The sequence below is a fragment of the Leptosomus discolor genome, chromosome 8, assembly GCF_034619465.1.
Source record: "Leptosomus discolor isolate bLepDis1 chromosome 8, bLepDis1.hap2, whole genome shotgun sequence".
NCBI lineage: Eukaryota > Metazoa > Chordata > Aves > Leptosomiformes > Leptosomidae > Leptosomus > Leptosomus discolor.
Window position 1 is genome coordinate 56344103 of NC_141398.1, and position 23430 is coordinate 56367532.

The 23430-nt window shown below is 41.1% G+C and overlaps 2 protein-coding genes across 3 annotated transcripts; both read left to right on the top strand.

Moving 5' to 3' along the window:
- Window positions 1-261: 261 nt before the first annotated feature.
- CENPN (centromere protein N) lies at window positions 262-7815 on the top strand. Of its 2 annotated transcripts, none has more exons than XM_009948494.2 (10): window positions 262-440; window positions 1545-1590; window positions 2339-2395; window positions 2790-2866; window positions 4436-4612; window positions 5355-5456; window positions 6041-6098; window positions 6525-6637; window positions 7259-7382; window positions 7678-7815. In XM_009948494.2, exons 1-10 carry the CDS (start codon window positions 270-272, stop codon window positions 7791-7793), a joined length of 1041 nt encoding a protein of 346 aa, XP_009946796.1. In that variant the 5' UTR covers window positions 262-269; the 3' UTR covers window positions 7794-7815. The 2 variants fall into 2 exon arrangements, with proteins under 2 accessions (XP_009946796.1, XP_086325434.1); XM_086469308.1 differs by having other exon boundaries at window positions 6528-6637.
- A 1623-nt stretch (window positions 7816-9438) lies between these two features.
- Window positions 9439-19312, top strand: ATMIN (ATM interactor). The gene is made up of 4 exons (XM_086469233.1): window positions 9439-9672; window positions 15178-15303; window positions 16199-16398; window positions 17294-19312. The coding sequence occupies exons 1-4, from the start codon at window positions 9439-9441 to the stop codon at window positions 19122-19124; spliced, it is 2391 nt and encodes a 796-aa protein (XP_086325359.1). The 3' UTR covers window positions 19125-19312.
- The last annotated feature ends 4118 nt before the right edge of the window (window positions 19313-23430 follow it).

The following is a 23430-nucleotide window of genomic DNA, read 5'->3' on the forward strand; positions in this document are numbered from 1 at the left end:
CTCACGCCCCAGAAGCTCGCACCGGGCCTCCGTCCGTGAGGAAAGCTTCTGAGGGCTTGGGGAAAAATCATTGTAGAAAGGGTTTGAACTCGCTGTTGTCGGTGTCCGCCGAAATCTGCGGTAGTGCCACGCGTAGGGCTGATGGCAGTGTTTTGCTAGTCGTGCCTGGGCACAGCTTTGTACACCTTAGTAAGGGAGCGAATCTCCTGAGCCTGCCTATGTCTTGATCTTAACTTCTTTAACCTTTCAACTTTTCAGGTAGCTTCATCATGGATGAAACTGTGGCTGAGTATATCCGAAGAACTGTACTAAAAATGCCACGAGCTGAAATCAAGGCAATGCTACAGAAATGGGGCTTTCTCTCAGAGATGCAGCTGCAAACCATAAACTTCCATCAGTTAAAGGACAACATTGCTCAAGATGTTGTTCGACTCTGTGAGGTAATCCTTTCCTTCGGGGACTGCCTGTCTGTGACATACAGGATGCATGTTTGAAACACCGTCAAAAAACCGTTCTTATGAGGAAATGAATTTTCTTTGGCCACAACACAGCATCAGATGGCAGTCTGTAGTCTGAAAAATACAAATTTAAGCTGGTAATACCATCAGTTTTGGCTGATTGATAGTGCAGGATTGACCCTTACTAAGTTTGAAAGTACATGCTTTGAGCAGTGTGTTAAACCTTTAAGAAAGGGGGGTGTTTCTAAATTGTAAAATAAAGGCGTTGATCGAGATGTTTATTCATTACACAGTGCTAATTTAAATCTATTTAGTATGGGTAATGATAAGCAGTAGTTTATCTTTTAGACTTTTCAGATTTTTTTGAAAGATTTCCTTGGCCAGAACTACTTGATCTGCATACTGTAAACAAAAAAAGTTTTCTGGTCTCCTACTTATGTACTCTGACTTTGGTGTACCAGGAATCTTTATATGTACCAGGAGTCTTTATATATAGTATCATAACACAGATAGATAGTTATTACTGGTGTCTCTTAAATTCTGTAGCTTTTTGTATCATTCCCTTTGAATTTCATACCCAAAGATTAATTACATGGAGTGTAGATCAAACTGCAGGCAATAAACTGTTAAGTTATTCTTGTAAAATAGCCAATGTCATATTTTAAAATAGCATTTGTTTCTGAAACGTTCCTACCTGTAATAAGTGGTGTTAAAAAGTTTCTTAGAAATCTTTTCATGATGTAAAGGTTAAATAAGGAGGAACCAAACAGGTTAAAATTCCTGACAGTGAAATACTAGTGTGTTGCATAATGTTATGGATACTCATTAATTTTACTCTCTAATTGCTTGTACATCGTGCTGTAAGGGCAACGTTCTTCCGGCTGCCTCTGCAGAGGCACACTTAAACCTTGCTGAAATAGCTGTTGTTCTTGATTTCTCAAAACTGTATTGTGTGCACGTGGGGACCAGGTGTGGTGTCTTTAAGGAGGGTGTACATGGCGGGCTTCAGTGTTTTTCACTTACTGAACAGTGTGGTAGAGCATTCTGGACCTGCAGTTCACAATGCACTGTTATTCTTCTTTCCAGGAAAATTCTGCAGGAATAAAGCAAGCAGCTGACCTAGACATAATTTGTAAGTTAAAAATTAATAAAAATAACTTCTCTTTTTTTTTTTTTTTTTGAGTAGCTTGATAATGCCCTTAATTACATAGCAATTGCCTTAGTGAGGTACAGATGCATTTGGTGTGAACAGATTACATTTTAGATGATGAATCTTATTGGATCTGACCTTTTTAAAAAAAAAAAAAAATCAAGAGGTCAAAATCAACAAAAGCACGTTTGCTTCTTCTGAGGTCTAAACAGATGTAAGCTGTGGTAAGCCCCAGCCAGCACAGAGTTGTAAGTGTAGAGATAGGTTTGTCTCCAGTATGCAGCAAACGCAGAATATTGTGCTCCAATAGTGCCATAGGAAAAAGTATTGTCAAATACTCCAGGTGGAACCCTTAACTCCAATATTAATTCACAACTTGAAAAATAAAATAGTTTAAATCTCAAGGTTTCTTTTAACAGTCTACATTTCTTAGTTTTAGACTGAGTTTCAATCATTTTAGGTAAAATCCTTTAAACATTGAACCTCAGAGGTACCCTTTATTAGTTGCTTAACTGAATTACAAAAGATCTTTCCATCTCTTAATAAAAAGCTATTTTAGTTTTACGTTTGCTGTGAGTGATAGTTTCAGAATAAATTATATTACATTATATTACATTATTACATTATTTTTTTTAAATAACCTGGTCATAAAAGTATTTCAAAATTGTTTGTTCCTTTAATTACTGTTTGGTAATACACCATGTTATTGAACAATTCCTGTTTTTCTTAGACAACCATACCTATCGAAACAAAAGACTCTGGAGTGTTTACCAGATGAACAAAGCAGGTAAAATGTCTTTCCTTGCTGTCATCTCACAGTTCTCAGCAGCACGCCACAGTGCTGCCTCGCTTCATACCTTTTAAACACAAATACAGTCTAGTATGGATTTTTTCAGTAGAGAGATCTTTAACTATAGTCTAGTATGGATTTTTCGATGAAGATATCTTTAATGCTTTTAGAATACTTTCTATTAAGTTCTCAAGCAATTATGAGAAATTAGTAACCAATTAAATACTAACTTTTTCTCTGTATAGCAATAATGAGTCTCAAATTTAATATACAGCTTTTTGTGTAAGGCTATGCAACTTCAGCTTTTTCTGCTTAATTTTGTTTCATCAAAACTAAAAACATCTCTGAACTAGTTATTGTAAACACAATTATTTTTTTTCTTGTGTAACAGGGGAAGAAACGGAATTCTTTGATTTAACAGACTTCAAAAAAAAAATTAGGAGACGACTTCGGTCAGCCTTGAAAAATGTAAGAATTAAATCCATTCTAAATTTGTTACACACCTCTGGTGTCGAGAGATCATTTTCATAACTTTAGTGAGGTGTTTTTTTTTTTTTTCTTACAGTCAAAAATGATATGGAATTATTCATTTGGGTATGGTAGGAACTGCATGCAAAATAGGAAAAATGTATATCTGTTCTAGCAGCTTTACAATTATGCTGGAATAAAATAAAAACAAAATAAAAGTTTGCCTTAAAATATGATAGGCTTCAAGGAGGGCAGCATGTTTATGTTTTCTAGCAACTCTTCGCCCTGTTTGAGTGTATATGTTGCCCAGGTAAGTAGATATTGCTTTGTCCTGTTACCCTATAACAATACACAGACAACAAAAATCAGATCAGACTACAGAGGGAATTTGAAGCAGCCAGTAAGCAGGACAAGGAAGTTCAGTTATTGTGACTTACGTTAGTAGCAAAATTGTATCTGTTCCCTTTTAGTTCTGGTTTTGAAATGGTATTTTGGGTTGACTGTGAGAACTTGGCCCTGTATTTCACTACACTGTAATGACTGAAAGACCACTGTCAATAGCAAGAATCAGTTTCTAGACAACAGAAATGAGCATGGTAAGAAAAAAATGGAAAGGAATACTATCATCTCACTTTTTTCCTAAGCAATGTGCAGAAGCCTTTTCTTGCTTTAGCTCACCAGCTTCATTTAAGCAAGGTAATAGAAAATACCCATGGCTAGTTAGCTGGGTGACTTCTTGACGCAACGCACAAACGATTCCCACTGCCAACAGCAGAGGGCAACAAATACAAACCAGACTCCCAGAGAACCAACGGCGGTTCATTTAACTATGTTGTAATAAAGTTTCGCAATATTTTCATTTTTAAAAGAATTCCACAAAAACTTTGAGAAGTAATGTTGGGCCAGGAATTTAAACGATTTATGACCTAGCTGGACTGAAACTGTACCTCAGTCAAAAGGAGGTTTTTGTTGGCTCTTTTTAAGGAAGTTTTCCCACTTTTAAGTCACACAGGTTGAGTCAAGGTAAAAAGAAGTAAAGGAGGAGCAAATCTACAAAAACGAGAAAGGGAATCTTCTTCAAATTTCTGATTGTGTACTCTTGAGTAGTGATAAATAATATATTTGGGTCTAATTCACAAGTTGATCAAATGTTTAGTTTCTCAAAAATTAGACATACTGGAATTATTGCCACTTGCCTTCCATCTAAGTAGACACCTTTTTGTTGTGTGGTTGTTTTCCCAAAAGAGAGCCTCAAGGCTTTTTTAATAACCTATTTTTATTTTCACTCTTAAGAAGAAAATACACATCAACAGGAACAAAAGTCACATTAGAGTCTGAAAAGTGATATTCTTCCCCCCCCCCCCCCCCCCCCCAGTTTTTGAGGTTATCATTTTTCTGTGGAAATTTGATTTAAATACAATCCTGACCACACCGATGGGATTTGTTTCTTATGCAAGCGGTGGTGTACTAAATCATGTTTGGGTCTGGTAACACAGGGTTAAGAGAGGACAAAAATCTTTCTGGGCATGTGAATGTGCTGGTAAATCAAAGCTTTTCTTTTTCTATTAGGTCACCATCAACTTTAGAGAATATGAGGATAATGCAATCTGGATTAGAATTGCCTGGGGAACACCGTATACAAGACCAAACCAGTACAAACCCAGCTACGTTGTGTACCACTCACAGACTTCCTATGTCTTCATTTCTGCCTCAATGCTTAAGAGCAACTTGCCTCTGCTATGTCAGGTACAGAGTAAAACTCTGTAGAGTCTGACTTCACTGCAGTCATGCGGAGCTGTAATTGTGTTAGCTTTTAAAGAGGATGGGTAAAGATTCATCAAGTAATGTAATTTACTAATTTACACAGTCATTTTTTTCCCTTACCCCATGATAAAAATGGGGCAAAACCCAATCTTGGTGACCTTTGCAATGGTGCATCATGAATAAATTCCGTTTGTTGGGATTTTTACTGACCTTGAATTATTCTAATTTCTTAACCAAATGGGTTTATATGTATTTATATATATATATTCAGTTAAATTGACTCATAGAAGTTGAAGAATATTACATCAACACCGTTAACTTTAAGAACTAAATTTATGAGCTCATCAGGGAATGCTATTAACTAGTTTTAAAGGACATTTTCTGTCAACTCACGGTGATCAGCATTGGTGGTCTTTAATTTTTTATCTATTTAGCAGACTTCTGTACTAGTAATTTAATTATTTTATCTGTTTTATTTATTTATCTTTCAGCTAATAAGGCTATAGGCTTATCTGGCTAATCCTGTGAATGCTTTTAAATATTAACTGAAGCTTAATAACAGACTATTCAACATTTTTTCAGACGCGAATCCTGCTAGTTAAAGGGCCGTTGCTGACTTTGAAACAAAAACATTGCGATGCCTAGAAATACGGCACTTTTTCCATATTGTAAACAAAATGACGATTAAGAATGATGTTAAAACAATTTTGATTTTTATTTAAAGGCCCTGGTTATTGCTTCCAGTTACCATGACATCCATGAAAAGCAGCTTCGAAGTCATTCTTTAGACTCCCTTAAAGATATTGTGTTTAAGAGATACAGCCAGGTGAGCCACTTCACAAGTACATCCTACTTCACAAGTACATCCGAAGATAAATCTTGCTTTTTGTTTCAGGCCTCGTTCTCACCCCCTAGCAGGGGTGTAGCAGATGGTCTCTTCCAACAGACCATCAAGTTAAAATAATATTGAAATACTGACAACCTTTCATTAAGGTAACTTTATAATGGGAATGTAATTATTTGGAATCCCACCTATTCTTTATTATTGTTATTTCTGATGGTAAACTCAGTCTAAACATTGTATGAACAATTCAGTCCTAGGATTTTTTTACATCATTTCACTGGGCTTCCTAGAGCAATGAGCTGAAGGCTATCAGAATGGGCACTTACTCTGCTCATCCATGTAAAACTTGTAAATAGGGACATGTTCACAAATGTCATAGGATGGGCATTCCGTTCTCAAAACAAAGCTGGGCTTTCTGACTTCTAGTAATTGTCAAAACTTGGAAGACTACTCGCTTTCAGAATGAGAAGTAAAAAGAAATCTCAAAAGTTCTTTTCAGCTACAGCCTCTAAAAGTGGAAGTGAACTAAAACCTTTTTTTTTTTTTCTCCCTCTCTCTCCATTTAGAACTTCCAAACTTATCATCCAAGACCTCTCCAAGAAAGGAATGTAGCACCAGAAAGCGGTGTGTATATTTTAAATTAAATGGCAGTCTGAATGTCACTGCTGGCTTCTGAAATGAGATTCATAATAGAAAATGTACATAAGTTATATTTGCATTGTTATCCATCCCTGGTGGGGTGCCACAATACTGGCTGTCACTAGGAGATGTAAATATTTCCCCATAGCTCACGTTGGACACAGTTATGAAACCAAAAATACCCAATGCCCAGCATCTCCTTTCATATTAGCTTGGGTTTTTCTCTTGGTAAGAACTGAAAACATAAATGATGGAGACAACTAGCTTAGGAAAAAAAGATCAGGACGAATTCTTTAAAATTAATATTTTCAGATTTTCACTGGAGTAATCACCTGACCAGAAAAACAGTATTGAATCAGCTGACAAAATTGTCTTTCTGTTTTTTCTCTTCCCTACTCTTTTTCCCTGCAGCAGATTTAAGAATAATTCAAGAAAATAAAAGTGAGAAAGCAAGAATACAGAGAGTGAATCAGGACATTTTTGGTGATGGTCCCCAACCAAAACTAGAATTTGCACAATATAAGGTAGTAAAAGCAAAAACTTTTGGGGTCTTTAATAATTTTAATATAGTGGTAGCTACACTAAATTGCAAATTGAAGAAATACTAGATTTATTTTTTTTTTTACAACTTTAGGGAGGACATTTTAAAATAAGTTAAACATTTGCGTTGGATTTGGTCAGACTACTAGATCATGTTACAGTCTTTCAGCCTTGTGAACTAAGCGTTTTGACTTGTTTTTGTAATAAAGGTAGACTCACACCATGGTGTGTGTGAAGCATGAGAAATCATGGTTATTTCAAGTACATACAAAGCTTACGCTACATAGAACACTGTAATTTAACTTCTTGGATGACGAATGGATTTTATCTGATGAACAGATATATTAAAAATTGCAAGAGATACTTAATGTTTTATGATATCACTGAACAAACTGCCTCTTTCAGCAGAAAACTGTTTACCACATGGTGGCATCCTCTGATTTCATTAAAAATTCCTCCAGCTGGAATCATGTTAACATTACAAATAACAGACAGCTAAGACAGAGTCTTATGACCTATTCCATTTGTAATGTGATGTTTAAAAAATAACATACAAATTAAGTATATTCATTGCTTATACTCCTGGCTAAATTTTATCTTAACAGCTTGAGACGATGTTTAAAAGTGATCCTAAAATGGGTGTTTTGGATAAGAGAGAACCATTCAGATGTCTGGTCAAGTTTTCTAGTCCACATCTTTTAGAATCGCTGAAATCTTTGTCACCAGCAGGTAAGTGTTTCAACTCTGACGTGGACGAAAAACCCACAGTTAGATATTTTTGTCATCTTATGTTCTGCTTGTATCTTGCATAAGGGAGAACCTTCAGAGTTGGTTTAAAAATACATAGAAATTTAGTAGAATAAAAATGTTACCGCTATAAAAACTTATATCTAAACACATACCAGTTTGTTCTTAGAATTACTAGTTTGTACATAGATACTCCAGCTCCGTGTTTAGTTTTGTAACAGTTATGAAAGGTAAATATTGGTTGAGCTAAGCTGTAATTATCTGTCTCTCTCTCCAGGTATGGCTGATGCACCACTTTCACCACTACTTACGTGTATACCACAAAAAGCTAGGAATTATTTTAAAATTAGAGAGAAAAAAGGTTCCTTCCCAGGAAGCTTTGTAAGCCCTTAATTTAAAACTAAGTCATAGAGAAATATACAACATACTTATTACTGGTATTAATCTAAATTATAATTAACTTCAAAACAAATTTTTAAAAAAATAACTTATGCTTTTATAATGCCTTAAAGGGGTTTTTTTCCAAATTATGGCTTTGAATTATTTTTCCACATTTGTCTTTAACAGAAGAGTAGTTAGCCCTTTCCTTAAATAATAATGAAGTTAGTTGCAAAGTTCTAACAGAGATCGTGGTTTAAATTTAAATGCGATGACCGCTCTTGACTGCGTTTTTAACAGCATTTGTGAAGTTAAAGCTAGCTAAAGCTTTATAGAGATATTGTTCTGTAACATGCTGCATCATTTTTGCTTCAAGACAGATTTGCTTCAGTTATAGTGTACAAATGTTTCTTTATTTAATTCTGCTCTCTGGAATGTCCGTGTGTGTACTTTGTGTATATGGAATTTCTGATTCACTTCAGATATATCAGTGTGCAGAGACAGTCTTCCTAACTTCACTGCACAGTGTAAATATTTTGAGGTTGTATGGGAATGTTCTTGTTTTTCAAACTGTAAATAAATGTGTAAATTAAGTCTTCTCATAGAAGTTTGTTTGGCCTGACTTAGAACCATGACTTCAAACATACACTGATGTTTGGTTTGGTTTTCAGCATCTCTGTATAACTCACACATTAGAAGAAGTTAGTTTTAGCGCTAGATAGTGATACATTTCTAGGACTTCCACCTGCATGATTTAAATGTTAGTGTGACAAAACAGGTAATGCTAGGATTCTGAAACAACTCCAGGTTTTGTGTGATGCACAAAAAGGTTGATAGGCATTAGAGTTGGCTCTTCATGTCTCTCGCTTGTACCCTCACAGAGCCTTCTAGGAGTCAGACCCATTAAGATTCCAGTGTGCATTTCACTATGCAACTTCTTCTTCCTAATGCTCTCTCCCAAGTAACTTAGATGCCTGAGATGATGATGATTTACCAGGAAGCTCCAAAATATTTTAAAACACTGTGAGTGCCTGGCCTAGTGCCTGTTTGTGCCTCGTTTCTGGGAAAGGCAGTCCCCATCCCCTTTTTAACAACCCAAAAGTTGGTCTCTCTGATTTTTCAGATCCACACTGCATCTCTAACTTCCTGTAAGCAAGGCTGTTAGAGGACCTATGCAGCACTTCCAGGCAAGCTGCAAGCAGCAGAGCACACACAGAGAGGGGCTGTACAGCCAACGCGAGGTCTCGGCACGCCCCGGGAGCGACACGCAGCACGGAACTCCGCTTCCCCAGGTCAGGGAGGGCCCCGAGTCGCTATCGTACACCCCTTCCCCTTTAACCGGCCAAGCACAGGGCAGAACCTCTCGCCTTTTAAAGAGCCGCTGAATATTCCGCCCGCGGGAGCTGGCGCCAGCGCCCCCCCGCGGGCTCTCACGGCTGCGCCGCTGCCTCGCCCCGAAAGCCGCCCCCGCTCCCCGCTCGGGGGCGAAGCCGGGGGCCGAGCCCCTGCGGCCGCCCCGGTGCGGCCGCCCCGGTGCCTCCCCCCGGGACGCTGACGTAGGGGGGTGGGGCCGTGCCACGTGCCTGCTGAATATTCAACAGCGACGCTGCCTATTGGCGGCCGCCCCCGGAAGTGGGGAGGCCGAGCAGCTGACAGCAACATGGCGGCGGCGGCGGCAGCAGCCGGGCGGCGTGGCGGGGGGTTGGGGCGGCCCCCGGCGCCGGCGCCTGTGCCCGTGGGGGACCTGCCGCCCGCCGGCGAGTTGGTGCGGCCCTCGGTGACAGAGCTGTCCCAAGTGAGGACCAACATCCTGTGCACGGTGCCCGGCTGCGGCAAGGTCCTGCCCAACAGCCCGGCCCTCAACATGCACCTCAGCAAGGCCCACCCGGTGCAGGTACCGCCGCCGCCCCGACTCGGGCCCGCCGCGCGGTGAGGCGAGGCCGGCCCCGCCGTCCGGCCGGGCGCCTCCCTCTTGCTCAGCCCCGCGGGGGCTGCGGCGGCGGCGGGGGGGGCGCCCCGGCCTGCCCCTCCCCTCCCCTCGGGCTACGGGGCTCTGTGCTGGCGCAGCTCCTTCTTCCGCTCCGGGCCGAAGCCCCTGGGCCCCCCGCGGGGGTCTGCCGGAGGGCCGGCCGGGCCCTGCCGCTTGGGCCTCCTCCTCCCTGCCCTGCCCCGCAGCGAGGAGTCGCCGCGGGCCGCCGCCCCCCGCCCGTTGCGGAGGGTGAGGGGATCCGCTCCCGCTGGGCGGGAGGGCGAGGCCCCCGGGGGGCTGCGGCCTTGGCCGGGCCCGGGGGGCGTCGGCAGCGCCTGGCTTGGCTGGGGCTCGCTTTGTGGAGAGTAGTAAGGCGGGGGCGGGTGGGGGTAGCATTCCAGATGGGAATAATGGAGCGGTCCTCGTTGTCCCTGGTTTAAATCTCCCCCACGTGAAAAGCGTGAGCAGGTCTGCGTATAAATACACGAGTGTGTGCGTATTGAGAATTCCACTAAAATGATGTCCAGAAAATAACCAATTTTGTACCGGCATTCAACGTAACCAAGGCAGTTAAAAGTTCTTTGGGACTCGGTTTCTGTGATTTCATTTGCTTTTCGCTCACCTTTCTGCAGCAAGGCGTTCTAGCCCCGCTCGCGAGGTGCTATGCAAACATGCTGCCTTGCCTACCCTTAGCAGTTGGCAAGCCCTCAGAATCCAAATGCTGAGTGCTGTTATGCTCGGGTTTTTGTTTGTTTTTTAAAAATGTCTGTGAGCCAAAAAAAACCTAGATGGATGCCATTTTGGAAACAAGCCCTCATTGCCATAGTACTCCTGAGAAAATGCAGCACGTACTGGGGGGGAGGAGAGCTGCAGTTCAGCGAGCGTGTGTTCGAGTGTGGGCCTTTCAGAAAGATGTCCTTGCTTTTCTCGGAAGCATAATGCCAAGTGTGTGGGGACAAATCCTGTTCCTGGAAAACTTCAAGTGCTGCATTCGGAAAATGCAGCCCCAGTGGGCCAACAACGAACATACTTGTTTTGTGAAACGGCTGGGTACAGAGCCCCATGTGTGTTACAGGTGATCGTTTGTGAGGAACAAAAGGGGATGCTCTCCAGCAGAGGTGCTCTCTCCTACCTCTGATGGTTTCCTTTCACTTCCCAGTATGTGCTGACAACTTTTGCGTGTGTTACGTGTTCTGTCCAGCACGTCCATGTGAGTGGAGGTGCGACAGAAGTTGGACGCGTGCGTTCGGGTTCAGCAGACGGTGGGGTCAGTTGTGGGCTCGTGCGCTGAGTGGCTGCAGCAGCCGCCAAGGGCTGCGGCTCGTGGGTTCCAGAGCTGCGTCCGGGGTCCGGTGGGTGCAGGAATGCTGCTCTCTCACCAGCTGCCTTGGATGCTGCGGAGTGTTGGTGCCTTGTAGGATTATAATGTGTTTCATACACCTGGTTACAGAGTCTTGTAGTAGCTTGGAGAAGTATTGAAGCAGATTTTGAGGAACATCTGGCTTGTTCCAAGGGCATGGTAATTGAGAGTAAAATGTTACTGAGGCTTAAGGGAGGCTAATTTTTCTGTACTGTGTCTTGGACAAAACGTCTTCAGTGTCATGCACAGCTTGAGAATGCATCCTGAATGAAAAGATAAAGCTGTGAAGGTAAAAAGGTATAAATCTAGGTGCGTGTTGCTGTGTTTCTCCAGAAAGAGACGGACTTGGGCTGATAGTTTAGTATTAATATTGCCTTTTAAGAGAGAACTGATTCCCCAGACAAAAAGTGTTTAGTAGATTGCATTTGTTAGTGAAACATGAGGAATTAGTGAAGAGGCAACTTTGCAAATGAGATGACAAGAAGCTGTTGGGGAAGGAGAGAACATAGTAGTGCTGAAGAGAAGGGAGGTTGGCTTGGTTAGTTTTGGTTTATAAAAGTAGCACCAGTGGGATCTTTTGATATCAAAAACTGAGGTGGTGTAACTACAGAGGAAGGACATTTACATAGAAAAGCAAGATTACCCTGTGAAAACAGAGTCAAGTGCACTAGTACCAGGTTACGGTCCTGTGCAGCGGTAACAAAACCTATGATCAGTCCTGGCTTGTAACAGAAATGACTGAGGTGGGAGTTTGGTCACGTGCGTCTGAGCGTTTAGGGTAATTCTGCTGTGAGAAGGGCAATCCTAAAATGTGTCAGAAGGCTAGTCTGGCACTGCTGTAGGGTAGGAATCTGGTTCAAATAAGCTCAAATGAACCCAGAAGAGGTGTAGAAAAGGGCTGCTAAGGGTGATGGATGGCAAGTGTGTCTGACAAAGGGAAATTAGAAGCATTTGGCTTGTTTGGCCTAACAAAAGAAGATATGCTGAAGTGTTGATACAGAACTGTTTGCTGTCTGGCTCCTTAGCTTTAACTAAGACAATAACAAATGAGAACAGTGGGTATAAACTGGCACTTAATAGATTAAGCTTGAAATATTTTTTTTTAATTCTTTGGTCTTTTGTTTGTATTATTTTATGGGGAGAAGGAGAAGACTTCTGTGTGGTTTGAAAATGAAGCTAGAGGAGTTCTTGTAAAGGAGAGGATTCTGTGGATTCCTATGGCAGCAGGGAGGCCAGTGATGAAGCAGAAAGGGTAGCTTACCCCTGGGGAAGGTTACCCAAACGCAAATAGTACACTACCACAAGAGTTTTTATCACAAGAATAAACGTGCTTCTGTCTGTGCTATTCAGTAAAGAAATGCATGATCTGGTGCTGCAAAAAACTGTTTTAAATAGTTGGCCACAGTCTACTGTAACTTACTGTTTCAAATTAATCCTTTGGAGCAAGCCTTTCTGTTGGAGGAAAGCAAGAGCCATCACCAGGTTCACCTTGACTGAATGAGTATCAAGGATTGTTGCTTTCCGGGTTTAGTGCTGTTGGCACAAGCCCCACAGGAATGTCAGCATTCCTTGTGACACAAGTGTCTGCGTTGGGAGGAGTTCATTGAACAAATATCTACTAATAATTGTGGTGGGTGGCTATTGTAGAAACATGGGAAGTAAAATCAGACACACAAGGGGAGGACTTGTGAGAAGGTCTGAGATGGGACTGGCTAGACCAGTTTTTTGACAAGATGTAAAATTAACCAGTTAGAGCCGGGAGGACTTTGAAAATGGTCAAAACGAGATTACTGCCTAGATAGGGTTACTTACAGATGTAGAGTATCTCTCAACTTGTGATGACAAATTTGTGGTGATCTGTGCCTCAAAAGTCTGTGTTCCAGCTGTTGAAGTGTCTTATGTTTCTGTAGCTTTTAAACACTTGGTGTTATTCTGTACCTTAGTACTTCAGTAGTTTTAATTAATCTGACCGTGGCTTACCTGCTTAGTGCCTGAGCGTGTTTCCCGTATTGCCCTGTCATTTCTTGGGTTGTGACATTAAATGTGACACACTTCAAATAACTTCTTACTTGGGAATAAGTAACTCTGATTGCCACTTACTAAGCACATTGATGTCGTCTGCAGCAGGAGAGACCAAACATAGTTTTGACTTAAAGGCAAATCTTTTTTTTTCTCCTGAAGACTTTGAGGCTGGCATCTGGTCAGTGTTTCTGGGTTAAAGAGTGTAGCTGGGGGTAGTGGGGCTGGAACGACTGCATTTCTTTGAGTCATGTTCCTGTTTTGGGCAGTGGCTCTAGGAGGTGCAAAAAAAATCACAGTAATTATTCAGCAGAGATAAACCAGGCCTGTTTACCAACGGTTTGTCCCTGGGGAAAACTGCTGTATGTAAAGATGCTTAGAAGGTTAAAACGTTACATGAAATCTCCCATTTTGGAGAATTGTTCCAGGTTTTCTTGATGAAATAGCAGCTGATCATTTTGGTTGAGAGGCTCTGAACTTTGCTTCTTTGAGTATGGTATGTCATTCCCAAAGATGAACTTGCGGCAGTGTCAGCAAGTAGCAGTGTTAGCAAGTAGCAGTGTTGAGTGCGTGGAAATACAACTGAAATACTGCTTGAAGGGATTACATTTTGCACAGTATCTTAAATTGAGAGGTGATTTGAGGAAAAACAAAATCATGGAAGTGTCCCACTCATCTGCTTCATGGTATTCCTGAAGTGCAAATGGAATGAATACTTCAAAAGCACAGCATGAGTAGTTCAGAACAGCGAGCTGTTGGGTTGTGACTAACTGTAGCAGGTAAGAAGTGGGGTGTGAGCAGCGAAACCCTTTGTGTTCTGGCAGCTGCGGTACATACTTTGTGTTTGCTTCACAGGGGATGACTGTTGTGCTTTGTGGGTTCTTCAGGTTTGGTCTAAGTTGTGTAAACACGAAGCAGCTGGAGATCTGCCTGGAGAAGGTGGTTCGGGAGTGACTGGTGTAAAATCAGCATTCCGCCACTGGCTGTGCTTACTGTCCCTGTCCTCATGCTGAGGAAAACCTGGTGCAGAGCTCACACAAGGCACGCTCTGGTAATTCTTCCCTGCACAGTCATCTCCGGGATGCATTGTGGACTACTGCAACTGACTCTGGGGTCTTGGTTGGCCTCCTACTCAGTCTTAGGGTGTAAGAAGACTCACAGCTACTCTGAGCATCAGATTTTTAATACTTCACCTTTAATGTTTTGCTTAGACACAGATGCTTGATGTTTCCGCTGAGACCCTTTCAGGTAGATGTCTAGAGGGATACGTCTTGTCTGGTTTCTGTGTCTCTGTGCTCAATAGGAACAGCTACTGTATGGTTGAACAATTCAGACAGTCCCACTAGTGTGTCCTTTTTATATATCTTTTTGAGGTTCTCCTTAAGCAAGTCCTGTTGCTGTCTTCTGTTGCGTACATATGATGGTCAGTGAGGCAGATCACATGGAAAGCACAGGTACACCAGTCACTTAATGTTTGGAGGTTCAACATTAGCATACCAGGTGTTAGTTTTATAGACTTAGGTGAGGTTTGATTTGTGATCTGAATTGAAAGTGGCAGAGCATACTTGGCGCTTTTCATTTTATTACAAGTAAAGTCTATTTAGTGACAACAGAATTCCAACATCAGGGAAGGGCTGTGTTACACAGCGTGTGACTGATTTTAATGGAGCTTCAAGCAGATTGTGCCACCAAGTATAAGCACATTGACGTGGCGGTGTAGAGTAGTATCTGTAGGCAAAGCTTTCTGGCTCAAACAACACAAAAAGCGGCTACAGTTGGCTCAGGGCAGTGATGTCTTGGCAAAAGTAAAAAGTATGGACTACTGCTCTGCAGAGCTTGTTGTAATTTCACTTGGTAATTTTGATGGTATATTTGCAAAGTAAAATCCACATAGGTGAAAAACTCCATTTGAACTTTCAAATCACTTAGGAAAGCGCCTTCGCCTCACTGAGGTGTGTAAACTCAGTGAGTCAAAGTTGATGTTTGTTCTGAGTGTTGTCTGTAATATGCAAACCTGTAGAATTTCAGGTTTTCAATTGGTTCTTTTCCAGGATGGAAAACTTAATGCACCAATAAGGAAGGGTTTGAAAACTTCACAGAAATTCTACTGCTGTCCTATTGAAGGCTGCCCTAGAGGACCAAACAGACCGTTTTCCCAATTTTCTCTTGTAAAACAGGTATTCCTATTTCCTAGAGTGTTATTTTCGTACTAATTTAGTCCTGACATGTCTCTACTCCAGAGAGTGTAAACTTTCTCATTCAGATAGGAGCAAAACCTCTCAGCATGTACCCAGAAGATGGAGAATTGCATGCAGAAACTCCACGTGGGCATGTGGTTAATGAATTTGCATGTTTGCATGTTGATATTGGAGGACTTTTGAACCTTTGATCTGGCAGATGCCAGTATGTTCTGCTAAGCTAGAAGACAGCCCCTCTGCACAAATTAAAAAGATGGAGAGAGCTCAAAGAGGAGGAAAAAAAAAAATCTCACAGTAGCAACCAATAAAGGTTTAAAATGTGGCTGATGCTTTGAAACTGCTTTTTCAAGTGATCAAGAATTAAGAGTTTTTCTCTGCTTTAGTATCAACATGCATTTCTGCTGTTGGTTACCTGTGTAAAGCTGGGGAGACCGTAGGAGACGGCTAGCACTTGGTGCCATAAATGAAAAGGAAAAATGCTGATGTTTGCTCTGAGATTGACCTATTTGCTCAGTTTTAGATCTTCAGGAGCGTGCACATGTTGCAACCGATACTCACTATGCTCTTTGGCGTATGGATTCATCTGTAGATTCATTAATGTCCGTAGGAAACCTCCAATAGCATTAGGACACAAATGTTGATCTATGTTTTACGATGCATATAGCACAAGCAGATTTGCAAATTTAAATTGTTTCTGTTGATTTCTTTAAGCTTGTAACTTATTCCTAATGAGACTTTTGAGAGATTTTTATTTCTACTCTGCAATGCTATTTAACAACTAAAAAAATGAAAATGTTAATGTCTCCCCTAAACATAATTTTCTTTTTTGTATCTTAGCTGAAGGCTAATGTTTACTTTTCATTGTGTATTCTAGCACTTTATGAAAATGCATGCTGAAAAGAAGCACAAATGTGATAAATGTAGTAACTCCTATGGTACAGAGTGGTACTTGAAACGGCACATAGAGGTCTGTGGCAAGACTTTCCAGTGTACTTGTGGGTGCCCTTATGCCAGCAGAACAGCATTACTGTCTCATATTTACAGAACTGGCCATGAAATCCCTGCAGAACACAGGTAAAAGTGAAGCAGTTAAGTAACGGTGCTTACATTTGTCACCAAATCCTCTGTCTCCCATGTACTGCCTTTCTATCTCCTTTCTGTTGATTCAGTTGGAAAAAGGCTCACATCGGTTTAGCTGTAAAGCAGTTTGGGGTGTCTTTGTTCTGTTGCTTTTAGTAGTTTCTGTTTTGTCGGTTGTCTGATCAATAAGATCAGGTTTCCACTCACCGTTCTGTAAGAGTAGAGATGGTCTGAAAATGTTTATAGCTTGTAACCGTGGTGTGGAATGCAGTGCAGTTATCTTCTTTTATAGTCTGGTCTTTGGAAGTATTAGTGGATTCTTGGTTTTTTAAATGCCTATATATGCATGTTTAGTTCTATAGTTGTCTTAATGTGTACATGTATTTCATGAAGGGTAGTGTGTTTCCTGAGGCCTAGCCTGTCTGGCTTAGAGATTCAACTGCTGCAAAAATGAAGTTTTGTGTGAGGGAGTGCTAATTGTATCTCCAGTTTCCACGAGAGGCCTTTACCTGTACACTGATTTTTAAGAGTGCTGTCCCTTCAATGCTCAGTCTGAGTTAGCATCAAAGTAACAAATTACACATGTCTTCAAATCGGAGTGCTTAATGTACAAGGGGGAAGAAACCAGCTAAACTTCCACCCCTGTTTAGAAATAGGTCTCCATAGAAGAGGTAACGTTTTTTCCTTTTCAAATGGGAGAGTGAGGAATGAAATTTTACAGAACTGGAGTTCATGGAGTCTTTTTATGTTTTAATCAGGATTAGTTGTCTTCTCGTTTCCAACCTAATCTGTGACTTCAGTTTATATTTTCAGTGCAATAACTCAAAAAAATGCAAGGCAGATGTTTTGTGCTTGAAAGGAGTATAAATTATTGATCTCATGTTCACAGGGATCCTCCTAGTAAGAAAAGGAAAATGGAAACCTCCGTACATAACCAGCAGTTGGCAGAGAAAGCAAATGAAGCATTCATCAGTACACACAGCAGTAATCCTGGCACTCGGGAACTGGAGTCCTCTGAAGTGAAACTAGTGGCCTCTCTTGAAGGCTCCTGCAGCTCTAACTTCATGAACCAAATGCAGCCAAAATGTACACCGAAGATGCTTTTACCAAAGCCCAAGGTGGCTTTGGTTAAACTTCCAGTGATGCAGCTTGCTCACTTGCCTATATATGTGTCTGCAACAGACTCTTCTGTCAAACCTGCTGTAGTGGCTGTTGATAATCGAGGTTCAGTTGTAAGTACTGTTCATTTATTGCCTCAGTCGATAGGAATTCTGATTCCAGCACTGGAGGCAGAAGCACTTGTATTTAAAGATAGTATGCCTGCTTCCAAAGTGACAAATTCTGGTGATCATGAACCAGTAAGTACTGGTGTACAAGTTGAGTTGGATAAGGTTCCATCGAATAACACAGGGCAAGAGCTGGGGAATGTCTGTCACAAGAATAAAATTTCTTCAATAAATGTACAGACTGACTTATCTTACACCTCACAGAACTTGGTACCGGCTGCAGCCTGGGCTCCCAGTTCTTCTGTATCCTCTTGCTCTCAGACAGATCTGTCATTCAGTTCGCAGGTTTCGTTGCCCATCAGTGTCCAAACACAGACACTGCTCCCTGCTTCCAAACTGACTTCATCCATAGCTGCTCAGACCGATGCTTTTAGTCAGGTTTGTTTTCCAACGTGTGGCATTTCAAGAGAGACTCAGACCGGTAGGACACAGGACGCTATCGATGGAAGAGTGCAGATGGACCAGGCCGTAATGTGCGGTGACCTCTTTGAGAACGTTCATTCATCATATAATGTTTCTGCTCACATTGAACTTCCAGAAAACAATTTAATCCCTACAAATATAGATCAAACCTTGCTGCAAAGGAGTAATTGCAAGAGCCTGAATCAAGATACGGTGAAGTCTGAATCCCTGATCAGCTTCAATACGCAGACTAACATACTTCCACCTCAAAATACGATGGATAATCAAACGCAGACAATGGACCTGCTAAGTGATCTGGAAAACATCTTTTCAGGAAACATGTCTGGCCAGACACTGGATAATCGTGGCCTTTTGTCTGAGACGAGTTCTAATGCTGACACACACCTGCCGTCTGGTCCATCACAGAGCACAGGAATAGACTTTGACATTGAAGAGTTCTTTTCAGCATCCAATATCCAAACTCAGACTGAAGAGAGTGAGCTTGGTACACTAAACTCTGAGCCGGTTTTGGAGTCACTGGACATTGAAACTCAGACCGATTTCTTATTTTCAGATAGTGCCACTCAATCATACAGCTGCCGAGGAAACTCAAACTTCCTGGGTTTGGAGATGTTTGATACGCAGACACAGACAGACTTGAATTTCTTTTTGGACACTAATACCCATCTGCCTTTAGGAAGTATTCTGAAGCAGTCTAGTTTCTCCATGAGTACTGACTCATCTGATACAGAAACCCAGACGGAAGTATATCCAGCTGCTAAAAATACAGCGACTCAGAATATTGAAAGCAAAGTCCAGCTCAGCAGTGCTGAAACACAGACTATGGATAGCTGCTTTGAGAACCTGGGCAGTTTATTCCTTACCAGCAATGAGACCCAGACAGCAATGGATGACTTTCTGCTGGCTGACTTAGCCTGGAATACAATGGAGTCCCAGTTCAGCTCAGTAGAAACGCAGACCTGTGAAGAGCTGTGCTCCTTGTTTCAGAGCTCTGGCAAGCCCAGCCATTGAGTACTACGTAACACAACTGTTTCCTGTGGTTTGAAATTAAGTTATTGGGGTGGGATTGATGGCTTGACCATGTTATCCACTTTGCATTATTGAATGTAGTTACCGTGAGCAGCTGGCCTCAGACTTTTCATGCTGAAGGTACTCTATTGGATATGTAACTTTCCATAAACCACGTGTGTGTAAATGGGGGAAGGGGGGGGCTGTAACATGTTAATGTACATTTGAACCTTAAAAACATCATGTGGTGCCTATGTTTTTTCCTCAAACTTCTTTACAAAGCTGATAATGCTTTCATTTAAGTGAAAAAACTTGTAAGGTTGCTCTCTCTATATATCTATTCCTGGCTTACATGTAGGGTTCCAATGTGCTGGACCAAAACCCTGACCTGTCCAATTCAGATGCTTCCCTGAACTTACGGGGGAGGATTCTATTAGTGTAAGCTACTTCTGTTTACTTTTTTTAGTAGCTTGTGTTTTAAATCTGGCATGAACATAATAAGCCATATTGTCTTCTTTTACTTTATGCCTTCACACCTTCTTCTCCTGCGTAAGTTGGTATTTTCCAAATACCTGTCCACACAGTAGAGACATAAGACTCTTGAATTGTTGAATATATTTATTATTAAAAATATGTAGAAAGCAGTACTTTTTACATTTTTTTCCCTGAGTAGCACTGATGCCCTTTGAAGGCAGGAAAAGAACTTGGAATACGTAATTATAGGGAAAATTAGTATGTCATCCTTTCAGCTGTTGTAACAAATGGGACTAACATTTTTAGAGTCTTCAGGAGGGATTTACTTAAATTATTTCTGTCTGTAAGATGCAAATGTGCAATGTGTGCCTCAAAGACTGGAATCCTTTGGTTTTGCTGAAATTCTCCTAGCTTTATTAAGATTTGAGAAATGTTACAGTGGTTTATACCTCTATTACTTTAACAGGAATCTTTAGAGATGGGAAATTAAATGCTCTAAACTACTCACCTAGGCTCTTGGTTTTGGACTTCCCACTTCCAAAAACAATAGGAATCCGCACAACAAACAATTGGAATCCGTACAACAGGGCTGGAGATCAGCTCACAGAAGCCCTTTCAGCACAGCTGTACCTTGCTTTTGCACATTGATCTGCAGCCCTCAGTTCCTGCAGCTTTTAGAGAGTTTTTCTGAATATTGTCAAATTCAAACAAACTCATTTTTCAGAGAAGAATCATGTAACCTCTTGGAATTTGTTTAATTCCCCCTCATACCATTTCATTTGCATGAAAAAGAAATTAAGCCAGTTGTGAATGTATGTTGGAATTTGGCCTTAACTAATTTTTATCTTTTACTATAATGCCTGCAAAATGTCGGCCCCTGGTTTTCTCCTGCACAGGTTTTAGTTTGCGTTACCTTACATGAAAAGAGACACATTTTTGTGTCAAGTTCGTGGGCCTGTAACGGACTTTACTCCTCCGTTGCGAGAGGAGCGGCACTGGCTGCGTGATCACAAGGCAGCCCGTCAGCAAATGTACATCCACGCCTTAGGGTTTGAAGACTCGCTATGCTTCGTGCTTCATACCCCCAGCTCAAGCATGTGGGAGTTAAGTTACTCATCCATTGCAGCTAGCTTGTTTTGATGAAAATGAGCAATGCTTTTTTTTTTTTTTGTCTCTTCCTACCACTCTCTAAATTGCCATATGACACTAATATAGTAAGCAGCTCTACTTTCACTGGAAATAATCTCTTTAGATTAACCCTGAATCTCATCTTTTCTTCCTGAAAAAATCCTGAAACTGCAGCTGTGTTGCCTGTTTAATTTTTCACCATTTCTAGGTGCGAGTTCAGACACTTCCAGTCTTTGGCTGAAGAAACTGCAGAAAGGAACCTTGCAGTTCCCCCCAGGAGTACAGTAAAGCTGCTTTGGGGAAGGTCCCCCCAGGTTTCACAGTGCCTAGAGTTCTGATCTTAAAGGTGGGACATACTAAAAAAAGGGAGGTATCCCTTGTAATTCTGTTTCTCCTGAAGATATGACTGATTCATATTTACCTGCCTACTTTGACATTGGGAAATAAGATAACTGACAAAATTAGGTTAATTGATTCTGTTGCACTATTTTTCTGGTTATGTTGCGTATTCAGGTTTTAAAGTGTCTCTGCTTCTCCTTTCTTCCCCTGACTGGAGTACCAGAGACCATTCTTCCTACATAGGCTTCCGTGTTTCCCATGTGCAAGTTGTCTGTACTGATGCATGAAAGAGAAGCAGTTTTATAAACCTGGTTGGGGAAAACTGCATTTTCCACAGCTGTAGAGTGCAGAACCGAGGAACCATTTATTACCTCTGAATTTAGAAAGTCGGCCTTTTTTCTGCAAGAGAAGGAATCTTAGGTGACGAGGAGAATGACAGAAGGCTTTCAGTTGTAGCCATCTGAGAGACCAGCTAGCATTTAAAGAACCTTGAAACTAATTTACAAATTGGAATGAGAATTGCCACATTCTTCTGGTGTAAGCCAAAGCTCTTAACATAGCGACTGTCAAAAAAACCCCTGAGGTTTCTGTGGATGCAATCTCACAACATAATTGTTACTCATTCATTGTACTTTGTAATTAAAAGTATTTATGAGCTTTGTGTGTTTTATTAGAACATGCAAATACCGTTCCCTTCCCTCATCCTATGGGTTTAAAATTGTTTGAACTTTAATTAGGTGAACACAGTACTGCAACATGAAATTAGTTTGTTGAAAGTGCTGTATTAAGAAATTATTCAATGTCTGTTTTCTCTTAGGGAAGTGGCTCATTCTGACCAAAATTAACTTCTTCACAAATTTGGTTGCCCATAAATTATTCATAAAAGAAAGAGGTTTGGGTCCTATGTTGCTGGCATATGTCACTCGGTTTGGATTTCTTAAGTATTTTTGTGAAAATGTGAAGACTGCAACCAGACTTCGTCAGTACGCTGAATCCCACAGTAAAGCTGACGAAACCTGGTCTGAAATGCTGTTGCTGAATATCACGAGTTCTTCAAATTTGAACAAGTTCTTTAAAATCTCTAATTTTCTATTTTGGTGGTTGTTCTAAAAACAAACTTGAGTCAGAACTATTTCCTGGTAGTACTAAAATGATACTTATCTCCCTTTTTCTGCAGTTTGATTTGATTTTCAAGACACTATCTCTGTTGTAAGTATTGGTCAGCAGTGACTTACTACTTTGCTTATTCTCTTCTGTATCCTCTGCTGCCATTTGAGCTGCTCTACGGAAAGTAACATCAGAGCCTCCATAGCCTCTTAGCACAAATTTTACCTGGAAGTGATACTAATGTTACTCGTACTTACTCTGCATTTCCTGCTTCATTCTGTTGTGCTGCGATTGCTGGATCTTGATCTGGATGCCTGTGTAATGCTACTCTAAAATTGAATTAGTGGTTTTGTAGTTTCACTTGAGCTTTTCTTTAGTATATAAAAAAAAGTATCAAACAAATGAAACAGCAAATTGGGGACACGCGTTCTATGAGACCCTAAGTACAAAACAGCTGAAAAATGAGAGGTCTGTCTTGTTGCCTTCCATGTTTCTCGCAACGCTAAAAGTTTGTATGACAGCAGATGTATGTTTCTGCTACTTTGGGCTTTATTTGCGTCTGTTTCTGCTAATACACTTGTAAATACTTCTTTCTGCTTTGGGTAGGGAGTGAATCCTCCCCTAACTCTTCATGTCAGCCTAGAGAAATTGGTAGTTTAAAGTCAGCGTTTACTAATGCTACATAGTCCTGGCTGTGCAAAGCTGCTTGTGTCTAGAAAATTTTCATCTCCAAAGGATATGAAATCTTAAAAACCAAAACATTTACTTGCAGCTTTATAAAACAAGCCTTGTGAGACCTCATCTAGTTTTGAACAATTCAATCAGTGTCTGTAACTTCATGTATGTAACTAACACCCCTTACAAATTTTTATGCCAAGGGGCACACAAAGTTATTTTTTCCGTTGAAAACAAAAGGCTGAATTTCCCCGTCAGTTGTATGTACCTTGATGGTGCAGAGGCCACACAACACAGAAGGGTGACTGCCCGCCACTCTTCTAAATCCTTGTCCTGCTGACACGTGCTCAGTCAGATCTGAAAGGGGGGTTTTGTGAGGCTGGGTAGAGACGTGCGCGTTGGCAGGATTGGGATCTTGGGGTGTTGGGGGTTTTTTAATAGCGTTTCAAGCATAGGCTAAGTCACTAGGACTAACACCTGCTGAATCAACGTGGGGTGCTCAACGTGCGACAGAATGTGTTGCTGAAATGACAACTCAGAGGTGAACCAAATGTACTTGCCTTTATCGTTAAGGCTGTACAGCTTC